The sequence below is a fragment of the Rhinoraja longicauda genome, chromosome 31 (assembly GCF_053455715.1).
Source record: "Rhinoraja longicauda isolate Sanriku21f chromosome 31, sRhiLon1.1, whole genome shotgun sequence".
NCBI classification, from domain to species: Eukaryota; Metazoa; Chordata; class Chondrichthyes; order Rajiformes; family Arhynchobatidae; genus Rhinoraja; species Rhinoraja longicauda.
In genome coordinates this window covers 1,529,701-1,541,589 of record NC_135983.1, presented here as the reverse complement: position 1 = coordinate 1,541,589, position 11,889 = coordinate 1,529,701, and the positions used below count along the sequence as shown (strand labels likewise).

Below are 11,889 nucleotides of genomic sequence, written 5' to 3'. Positions count from 1 at the left end.
TCTGCAGAATCTGCTAAATGACACCCGCAGTAACGGCTTGATGTTGATGCAGCCACTTCCTGCTCGTTCCAGCCTTCAAGTAAAGATGCATCTCAAGTACATTGCTTGTCTGATAAAAGTGCTGCTCTGCAGTAGCTGCAACCAACAGGCCTTTAGAAGGTAGTGTGTTGCTGCATAGCATTTAGCTTAGTTTAGTTTAGAGATACAGCGTGGAAACAGGCCTTCAACCCACTGAGTCAGTGCCAACCTACCATCCCAGCACACTAACACCATCCTACACACACTAGGGACAATTTACAATCTTTACCGAAGCCAAAAAATCTGTCCTTGGATTGTGGGAGTAAACTGAAGCACCCAACGAAAACCCACGCAGGTCACAGGAGACCGTACAAACTACGTACAGACAAGCACCCATAGTCAGGATCGAACCCGGCTCTCTACTGCTGTGCCACTGGTGCAGTGATAGGTCATGCTCCAATCTTTCAGAGGCAGTACAATATAGTTTCTACCAGGCAAACTGGTAGACTAAGTTGATAAGGACAATAAATGTTTCTGTCACATTTAAAGAAAGAATAATGTTAAAAATACCCTTCAGTTATTTGTTATTAAAATAAAACAAGGAGTTGTTTCCAGTCGTTGCTATCTTATTCCCTATTTAAAAATGATACTGGTCGTGTAGCCTTCCATCAGAGTTTGTGGTAACACTGTAACAGAGTATGTGTATTTTGAGCCACCTCAATAGTCAACTCTCACTTAAATACAGAATAAAATAAATTGGCCAAAATTACTGAATTTAATTTAATTATCTTCAGATAATAATAATGAAAAATAATTGAGGCAAAAAATCAGATACTGGAAATCTGAAATAAAAAATAATAATGTTGAACCAATCATCAGGTCAAGCAGAACCCTCTTCAGAATGAAAGATAGGGGACTGAAGGGTGTGCTTGCGCATTCCTCCCCCCCCCCCCTCCACACTAGTCATCCTACTAGTTCCACTGTTTGCATCTTTGTATCCCTGCCGTTAGCATCTTCCCCAGCCCACAATGGGCCATCATGGACTCCACACTTCCTGAGGTCATCTGTTGCCGGCCTTGTTTTGTTCGGGCCTTCTCCAACTTTCAGTCTGAAGAAAGGTTTCGACCCAAAAAGTCACCTATTCCTTTTCTCCAGAGATGCTGTCAGTTACTCCAGCATTTGGTGTCTATCTTCGGTATAAACCAGCATCTGCAGTCCCTTTCTACACATCAAGTCAAGCAGCATCTTTTCGGAAAGAAACAGAATCATCATTTCAGGTCATCTGATGTAGAGTTATTTACCTGAAACACCAACACTGTTGCACTCAACAAAATTATTAATTGGAGCGTCACACGAGTCCAAGAGTGGTCTGACAGCAGTGAGATAAGAACTTCCAATGGTGGGAGGAGGTTTATGATCAACAGTGAGACAAGGGCTTCCCTCATCCAGCCCCTATGCTGAAGCACAAACAAGTGACATTTGTTATCTTCTCCAAAGACAAATTAAGGCAAGAGTACATTCCACAGTAAAACTGTTTCCTTGGAAGAAAATAACAAAGACAAATTTTGATCATTCATATTTAATTGGAAATAATAGTGAAGGAAGCATTACAGACAATGTAATAACCATCCCAATTTTAGCTGTTTAAACACTGAAATAAGCAGAAATATTTTCACATTTCACCTCCGAGGAACAGGTTTCCTGGCAAGCGCATTAAGATAATTTTCAAGACTTATCACCAGAAGTGGTTAATAAACATATTTAAATTGACATTATGAATATGAATAAAGATTATAATCTTTACAAAATCTATGCTGATCAAATTGTGGCTTGAAAGATGGCATGATTTTATCTTTCTGCATCCAAATTAAAAGTGAAACATTATTATTGTAAACTTCTACCTGGTTCAGTAGAAAATCAGTAAATTATGATTGGGACAAAAAGAGAACTGAAGAGGATTTTCCTTGCCCATTTGCGCGTCTGTTAACACCCGTTTAGTAGAAGTTCAAGTGTAAACTCTTCCATTTCCTGGAAGAAAATATGACATGCTCTCTCAGAACACTCTTCTGCAGACGGCCACATTTCAATCCAGCTGAATGAGTCCATGGGATATTCGTATCTAATATAAGTAATATAAAAAAATATTATAACGTACTTCAAAAGGAAAAACCCCATGTGTGGCACGACTCACTTTGAGAATAGTACATCGTCTTGGTGGTGGCAAACGCAGCTCACATCTGCTCACATTCCCTTTCCCCAAACCCCAGGTAACTTCCAGCAAACCATCTACCCAAAGTTTGAGATCCTAACATGTAGATGGTACAGGATGGTTCGGGAAGAAGGTCCAGGAGTCTGAAAACTGGAACATGCAGGTTGAGGAACAGCTTCTTCCCTACAGCCATCAGGCTATTAGAAAGAGTCAAGAGTGTTTTATTGTCATATGTCCCAGATAAAACAATGACATTCTTATTTGTAGCAGCATAGCAGAATACGTAAACATAGTACACTGTAAACAATATAATAAATGAGAAAAAGTTCAATGTGTGTGTGCATATATATATATATATATATATATACATATATATACACACACATGCATACGTACACATGACAAACAAACAAACTGTGGCGGGTCCCAAGGGTCGGGCCATATCACTACCGACCCCTCGGCACGGGAATGGACCAGTCCAGGGGGGCGGTCCTTTGCTACGGATATAAGGACGAGGTTTTGGGCGCAAAGTCATTCCAGCAGACTTGACCGGTCTGATAACTGTGTAATAAAACCGAACGTCCCGAAATACCCGGCTCCTCGCCTTTATTTCGGGCCTCTTTCGACGCGCCACATTGGTGACCCCGAACAGTCCATTGATAGTATGATGGACGCATGATGGAAAGCCGACCATTCGTCCGGCTTGCAGGCCGACTAGGCCGCAGCTGTCGACGCGGTAGGCATCAAGCTCCCGACATTCTGGACCACCCGGGCTCGCGTTTGGTTTTACCAAGCGGAGGCTCAGTTCCAGCTGCGGGGCATCAGAACAGATGATACCCGCTTTTTCCACCTGGTGGGAGCCCTTGACCAGGACACGGCCGAAGAGGTCACGGAGTTCCTCGAGGACCCCCCGGCCTACGATAAGTATGAAGCCCTGAAGGAGCTGCTGCTCCAAACGTACGGGCTATCCAGAATGGAGCGGGCCGAAAGGCTCCTCCACATGCCAGGCCTAGGTGACCGGCGCCCATCTAGCCTCCTGAAGGAAATGGTCGCGCTGCTCGACGGGCACAGACCGTTCCTAATGTTCGAGTACACTTACCTGCACCTGCTGCCGGCCAACATTCGCCTTCAGCTCACAGACGCCTCCTTCGATGACACCCGGGCCCTCGGCAGGCGCGCGGACGCGCTGTAGATGGCGCGCCGAGATGACATCAGCGCGCTAAACGTCACTCCAGCAGCGTCCGATTTTCTCCGGTCGGGCGGGGGTGCTGTGGAAGGAGTGACAGCTGCTCCCCGGAGGCCTGCGAGATCGCCCCCTGTGGCCATTGCGGGTCCTTCACCTGCACATGCACCTGCAGTCCCACACCAGCAGGCTCCAGCCAGCACCAGCAGGAGGCACTGGTGTTATTACCACCAGCGCTGGGGTGCTGCAGCCCCGACAATGCCGTCAGCCGTGCACGTTCCCGGGAAACGCCGGGGCCGACTGCCAATAGTCCCCGCGGCGGCCGGCCAGATTCACCGCCTGGGATCGGCGCTCCGGGGGCCGCTTCCTCGTGGATACTGGGGCGGAGCTGAGCGTCCTGCCCCCTTCGCTGCTGGACATTCGTTCTGGGAAGCGGGGGCCCATCCTCACCGCTGCAAACGGGAACCACATTCGGACTTATGGCGTCCGCACGGTTCACATCGTTTTCGGTGCCAGTCATTTCACGTGGCGGTTTACAATCGCCGATGTCTCCCAGCCGTTGCTCGGGGCTGACTTTCTGCGGGCTCATTCTCTCCTGGTGGACGTCAGGCAGCAGAGCTTGGTCCACGCCGCCACAATGGAGCCCATTCTGCTGCGTCTGAATGAGCCCGTTGTACGCCCGCTGTCGTCCGTGGACTCCTATTTCGCTCGGGTTCTGGCAGAATTCCAAGACATTATGGCCCCGCAATTCCGGTCATCGACCCCCAAGCACGGGGTGGTCCATTATATAATAACTACCGGCCCACCCCTCCACGCATGAGCACGCCAACTGCCGCCTGATAAGCTACATCTGGCACGGCAGGAGTTCTGCACGATGGAGTCCTTGGGGATTGTCCGCCCTTTCCTTAGTACCTAATCAGATGTACAGCACTTTGGTCAACGTGGGTTGTTTTTAAATGTGCTATACAAATATAATTGACTTGACTTGACTTGACTTGATTTCCAACAGCCCATGGGCGTCCCCACTCCACATGGTCCCCAAGGCAAACGGGGGCTGGAGACCTTGCGGGGATTATCGGCGGCTGAATGTCGTTACTGCCGCGGATCGATACCCCGTGCCCCACATCCAGGACTTCAACGCCCATTTGGCCGGGGCCACGATATTCTCGAAGGTGGATCTGGTGCGAGGTTACAACCAGATCCCGGTCCACCCGGAGGATGTGCCCAAGACGGCAATCATCACGCCGTTCGGACTGTACGAGTTCATACGGATGCCGTTCGGCCTCAAGAACGCCGCGCAGGCATTCCAACGGTTAATGGACGGCGTGTGTCGCGGGCTGGATTTCCTGTTCGTCTACCTTGTCGACATGTTGGTAGCCAGCCGCTTGCGGCAGGAGCACTGTGCCAACCTCCATTCGCTTCATCGAGGGGAAGTAAAACTGGGTGGCCGACGCGTTGTCTCGCCCCGCCGTCAATGCCGTTTTAGAAGTGGCGCCCGGCATTGATTATTCTGCCCTGGCGGAGGCCCAGCTAACGGACGGGGAGATGCCCGCCATCTCTGGTCTCCGCCTTGAGGATGTCCCCCTCAGCCCCGGAGGAGCGACGATACTGTGCGATGTGTCGGCAGGTCAGCTGTGCCCCATCGTCCCTGCCGAGTGGCGCCGGAGGATGTTCGACGTGGTCCACGGGCTGGCTCACCCATCCATCCGGACGACGACTGCACTGGTAGCTGCGCGGTTCATGTGGCACGGTCTGCGCAAGCAGGTTGGCCACTGGGCCCGCACCTGCATTCCGTGCCAGACAGCGAAGATTCAACGCCACGTCCGGGCGCCACCAGGAAATCGGTCTACCCTGCCGGCGTTTCGACCACCTGAACGTGGACATTGTGGGCCCTCTCCCGCCGTCCCGGGGCATCACACACCTCCTCACGGTGATGGACCGCTTCACGGTGGCCGGAGGCCATACCGCTGGCCGACACAGCCACAGCTACATGCGTCGTGCGTTGGCCGCGCACTGGATCGCTCTCTTTGGGGTGCCGGTGATCATCTCTTCGGACCGGGGGCCACAGTTCACCTCTGAGCTGTGGTCGGCCATGGCCCACCTGTTGGGCGTGCGGCTGCACCACACCATGGCCTATCACCCGCAGGCAAACGGCCTGGTGAAGACAGCGCTGAAGGCGCGACTCTCCGGCCCCGACTGGATGGACGCCCTACCATGGTCTTGCTGGGCATCCGGACTGCGCCCAAGGAGGACCTGGCCTCTTCATCAGCGGAGCTCGTAAACGGGTCACCGCTCACGGTGCCCTGGGAGTTCGTGCCCTCGTTGCCGGGGCGAGAGGAACCGCCCTCATCCACCCTACAGCGCCTTCAAGAGCGAGTTGGCAAGCTCGCACCGGTGTCGACGTCCCGCCATGGGACATTCCGCCCTTATGTGCCATCGGCCCTCCGGGACTGCGCCTTTGTGTTTCTGTGCCGTGACGCCCACCGGACGCCACTCCAGAGGCCGTATGAGGGCCCGTACCGGGTGCTGGAGCACGGACAGACAACCTTTGTCTTGGACATGGGGGGCCAGCCGGAGGCCGTGTCAATTGACCGCTTGAAGCCGGCCCACTTGGACATTGACCAACCAGTGCGGGTCGCCCAGCCTCGGCCACGAGGTCGCCCCCCTTTGCGGGTCCCACCACCTGTCCCACCACCTGTCCCTCCAACTGTGCCTCCGACCGATTTTCGTACGCGGTCCGGTCGGGTTGTACGACCACCAGTGTGTTTCGTGCCTCCGGTTCTGGGGGGGGGGGGGGTCCTGTGGCGGCTCCCAAGGGTCGGGCCATACCACTACCGACCCCTCGACACGGGAATGGACCAGTCCAGGAGGGCGGTCCTTTGCTACGGATATAAGGACGAGGTTTTGGGCGCACAGTCATTCCAGCAGACTTGACCGGTCTGATAACTGTGTAATAAAACCGAACGTCCCGAAATACCCGGCTCCTCGCCTTTATTTCGGGCCTCTTTCGACGCGCCACAAAACAAACAATAAAAGTGCAATAATAACAATCATAGTCTTTGTGGGTCAGAGCTTATTTGAGGTTGTGGTGTTTAATAGCCTAATGGCTGTGGGGAAGAAGCTGTCCCTGAACCTGGACGTTACTGTTTTCAGGCTCCTGTACCTTCTTCTGCCATTTCCTTATTATCCATAATAATTTCACCCGTGTCGGGCTTCAAGGGACCCACATTTGACTTTGCTATTCTTCTTCTCTTACCATATCTAAAGAAGCTTTTACTGTCCTTCTTTATATTCTTGGCCAGCTTTCCCTCGTACTTCATCTTTTCAGCCCGTATTGCCCGTTTTGTTACCTTCTGTTGTCCATTGAAAGTTTCCCAATCCTCTGGCTTCCCGCTACTCTTTGCTGTGTTATACATCTTTTCTTTTAGTTTTATTCCATCCCTAACTTCCCTTGTCAGCCACGGTTACCTCCCACTTCCCTCAGAATCTTTCTTCCTCTTTGGAATGAAATAATCCTGCATCTTCCGGATTATGCTCAGAAATTCCTGCCATTGCGTTTCCACCGTCATTCCTGCTAGGATCCCTTTCCAGTCGACTTTGGCCAGCTCCTCTCTCATGCCTTCATAGTCCCCTTTGTTCAACTGCAACACTGACATTTCCGATTTAACATTCTCCCTCTCAAATAGCAGATTAAAACTAATCATATTATGATCACTACCTCCAAGCGGTTCCTTTACCTCGAGTTCTCATCAAATCTGGTTCATTGGACAACACTAAATCCAGAATTACCTTCTCTCTGGTAGGCTCCATTACAAGCTGCTCTAAGAATCCATCTCGGAGGCACTCTACAAACTCTCTTTCTTGGGGTCCAGAACCACCCTGATTTTCCCAGTCTACCTGCATATAAGGTAATCACCACAGTGGCATTACCTTTGTTACATGCCAGTTTTAACTCCTGCTGCAACTCACACCCTACATCCGGGCTACTATTTGGGGGTCTGTAGATAACACCAATTAGTGTCTTCTTACCTTTACAATTCCTCAACTCTATCCACAGTGACTCTACCTCGTCAGTCCCAATGTCACTCCTCACAAGGGACTGAATTTCTTCCCTCACCAACAGAGCTACCCCACCACCTCTGCCCACCTGCTTGTCCTTTCTATAGGATGTATAACCCTGAATATTAAGTTCCCAGGCCCGTTCCTCCTGCAGCCACGTCTCTGTAATCCCCACAATGTCATATCTACCAATCTCTAACTGAGCCTCAAGCTCATCTACTTTACTTCTTATACTTTGCGCATTCATATACAATACTTTTAATTCCTTACTCATCTCACCCTTCACATCGATCCCTATTACACTTGGCCATACTCTCCTATCCCTTTACTCTCTTTCCCTTTCACTCCTTGACTATCCCATTTGACACATATATATATTATAGTACTCTGTAAACAATATAATAAACGAGAAAAAAAGTTCAGTTTGTGTATACATACCGAGGTATGTATGTATACACAAACTGAACTTTTTTTCCGTTAATCATATTGTTTACAGTGTACTATGTTTACATATTCTGTTGTGCTGCTGCAAGTAAGAATTTCATTGTTCTATCTGGGACATACGACAATAAAACACTCTTGACTCTTGACAAGATGAATAATTTGAGCCTGAAGTGAAAATCTGATCATTTTTATATGCTAATGTTACAAAGATTGTTTTATGACTGTATTTTGCTGTAGGATATGAAAGTATTGTTACTATGCACTGGGTGAACATTCCAGTCACGTCAAGTTTATTGTTAAATGCACAAGTATGGTGAGGTACAGTTTGGTGAGGTACAGTATGGTGAGGTACAGTATGTATGGTGAGGTACAGTATGTATGGTGAGGTACAGTTTGGTGAGCTACAGATACAATGAAAAGATTGGGCCTGATGATCCTGAGTTTAACTCCTGTTTTGCTTGCTAGTCAACTAAAAGTTTTAAAAATATACACCATTAAAGTTAATTACATAACTATGAAACTGTAATTAAAAGTGCAAAGATTCACTAACATCCATTGGGGAAAGAAATTTACTGCCTTTACAATAATATGATTTTAACTTTCCCACAAAATGGTCTGAAGAAGGGTCTCGACCCGAAACGTCACTCATTCCTTCTCTCCAGAGATGCTGCCTGTCCCGCTGAGTTAATCCAGGCTTTTGTGTCTGTCTTAAGTCTATTTCTAATTCAGTTTGAGGCATTCAGTTCAAAGGAAATTGGGAAAAACACCATAATGTTGTACTTGACTGTGATGCTAATATCAGTCAATAAATAAAATAACTATCTAATTATTAAGGGGCGGCAGAATGGTGCAGCGGTAGAGTTGCTGTCTTACAGCGCCAGAGACCTGGGTTTGATCCTGACTGGGTGCTCTCTGTATGGAGTTTGTCCATTCTCCCTGTGACCACGTTGGTTTCCTCCCACACTGCAAAGACGTACCACCGGTTTGTAGGTTAATTGGCTTCGGTAAAATTGTAAATTGTCCCTAATGTGTAGAATAATGCTAGTGTACTGGTCACTGGTCAGCGTGGACTCGGTGGGCCTGTTTCCACGCTGTATCGCTAAACTAAACTAAACTGGAAAGAATGAAGTATATCATTTGGGGGACAATAGGGTTCAATTTATTATTTTTAATTATCTATTTCAATGTCTAGGAATGAATTTACATTGGTGTTACTCTTGATAAAAGCCAACAGGGAGAGTGAATGCTATTGAGTTGTGACCAAAACATTAGTGTGATATATATGCAATAAACGGAAAGTTTGCAATTGTAGACAAACATTTAGGCAAGGTGATCTCAGATCTTTAGATTTATTTATGTTGCCAGCACTTAAGTTTGGATGGAATCATTATAAATGTAATTTAGAAAAATATATACCATTTGGGATTTTTGTTTCAACTGAGGTCTGAGGGATCAACACGTGTAACTAACGTTCCACAGGAACAGAATAGGTCATTTAATAGAACCTTACCAAGATCAGAGAGAAGAAAGTTGTGTCCTTCAGAAAATGATAACCAAATACTCACATAAATCTCCTGGATGAAATAAATGTCAGGCTATTTTGTCCCATAATCAAGTACGTTTGTTTTGGGGTCAAGGTAACATCCAAACAAGAGACTTTTTTAACCAGTGTTATAACTGAGTTTTGTTCAACTGCATCAGCTGTAATTAAAATACACATCAATGTAGTCAGGTATTTCAACACCTGGAAATGAAACTATACATTTAGAAAAAAGCTTTATATAAGCAATCACTGCCACAATTATTGTAAAATGCACACTTTCTAATCAAATGTTCAAATATAATTTTAAAGACAGAATGCTGTAAATATTCAGTAAGTACCCAACAAGTCAGGCGGCGTCTGTGGAGACTGAGACAGATGATGAAAATAAAAACTACATATTTTGAAAACCTTCAGTAGATCAGGCAGCACCTGTGGAAAGTGAAAAGGTTAATGATTCCTGTCAAAGATGATGAAATATAAGATTTTAAGTTGCAGAGAAGGGTAAATGTGATGAAAAGCTTTTGATGAACCCATTTGGTTAGGAACTGACAGTGGAGAGAGAAAGACTGTTAATATTTCTGACGTACTTTCTGTAGCAGAATTGAATGCATGATTACAGTCGGCAGGGTGGGAGGAAGTGCGATCCTGTTGGCTGTGGCTGTCTGTGGGTTTGTAATGGATGTTTGCTGCTATGCTTGTGTAGAATACGATGTGTAGTCCGGGTGTCAGGGGTTATGGGGAGAAGGCAGGAGAATGGGGTTGAGAGGCAAAGGTAGATCAGCCATGATTGAATGGCAGAGTAGACTTGATGGACTGAATGGTCTAATTCTGCTCCTATAACTTATGAACTTATAAGGCAGAGTGATTCAGAGAGGGGAAATGTCAGAAATGGACGTGCAAAGGTGGGAGTGAGATGGAAATTAGCAGCAAAAGTAAATAAATGTTCAAGTTCTTTGTGAATAGAAACAGCAGTCCTGTCATTAGTAAAGTGGAAAAAGAGTGAGTGTTCCATGTATCCCACCAGAGTTAGTTATAACATGGGCACAGGTCTGTTCCCAATGCTTTGCCTTAGGCTGAGAGAAAATGAATGGAGATGAAGGAGAAGTTTGCTAAATGCAAAAATGAGTTCAGCCAGGCAAATGTGTTGGTGAATGCATCTGGTTTGGACTCTGCTCATGGTAGCAGCAGACAGTCCCTATTACATTCTGGTATGGGACACAGGGGTAGAGGGAATCCACAGACGGTCCAGGAAATTGAAAACTGTCACACAGGACATCAGTGGTGTCACAGTGTAAGTGTAAAGGCGTACAGCCACTACAGGAAAAAATGTTCTCATTCAACAGATTATCATTTGTAATTCCTGCTACCATCAATGAAATTCTAATGGCACGTTTATATTTAACTTCACTTTCAACATTTACTTTACTGGCTTTATCTTGTACTAAACATCATTCACAGTGTTCCCTTTATCATGTACCTGTACACTGTGGATGGCTCGGTTGTAATCATGTATTGTATTTTCGCTGGCTGGTTAGCACGCAACAAAAGCTTTTCACTGTACCTCGCTACACGTGACAATAAATTAAACTCAAACATTCTGAAGGAACTGTCTCCTTCAAGACTCCTTGGTTTGTTCTTCTGTCTCCACAAACCTGCTCTTTATCTTTCCCAATGCTGAAGAAGTTTGAACAATCGGGAACATTAGCTATATTTGTCAATCCACTATATTTAGCTATATTTGTCAATTTGTAATTTGTCAATCCTATTGATAATTACAGCATTCTGTTTTTTATTTCAGATTTCTTGCATCTGGATGGTTTACTTGGCTACATTTAATTTTATATATAGCATTGACTGATTAAAGTCAGAATACAACAGGCAACTTCCTGGCCTGAGCCGACTGATCCATAAAAAGCCACAATTTTCTTGTGGAGTAAAGACAGTCTAAATATTCCGAGCAATAGTCATCCAAAATAAGGACAAACCTTTCATGTATATTTCTTGAATAGTGGCATTGTACTTGATGAAGTTAACCTGCTCCTCAGAAGACAAAATTTGCACTTTGTAGGCTGTATAAAATACAAAAAAAATTAAACATTTCAGATGTAGCAAAAAGTTGGAGTATGATGGAAATAGAGTCATAGAGTCACGCAGCGAAATAAGTCTTCCGGGCCAACTTGTACGTGCAACACAATGTCCCAATGTCTGCACTCACTACAAATGTACAATCCAGAGCTGTGGCCAGAAGGGGCATTTGTCCGGCGCTATGATGAGCCGCGCAGGGCTGGAGTCTATGATGAGCCGCGCAGGGCTGGAGTCTATGATGAGCCGCGCAAGGCTGGAGTCTATGATGAGCCGGACAGGGCTGGAGTCTATGATGAGCCGCGCAAGGCTGGAGTCTATGATGAGCCGCGCAGGGCTGGAGTCTATGGT

The 11,889-nt window shown here is 46.7% G+C and overlaps 1 protein-coding gene across 1 annotated transcript in view; it reads right to left on the bottom strand.

Annotated features, from left to right (window-relative positions):
* Positions 1-1,581: 1,581 nt before the first annotated feature.
* Positions 1,582-11,889, bottom strand: part of c5 (complement component 5) — a 170,408-nt gene continuing 160,100 nt past the window's right edge. The window contains exons 39-41 of the mRNA XM_078425909.1: positions 11,442-11,525; positions 9,479-9,614; positions 1,582-2,137 (exon numbers count right to left, since the gene is read on the bottom strand). Of these exons, the coding sequence (XP_078282035.1) occupies positions 2,002-2,137; positions 9,479-9,614; positions 11,442-11,525 (356 nt within the window). The 3' untranslated portion in view covers positions 1,582-2,001. The remainder of the gene's footprint in view (positions 2,138-9,478; positions 9,615-11,441; positions 11,526-11,889) is intronic.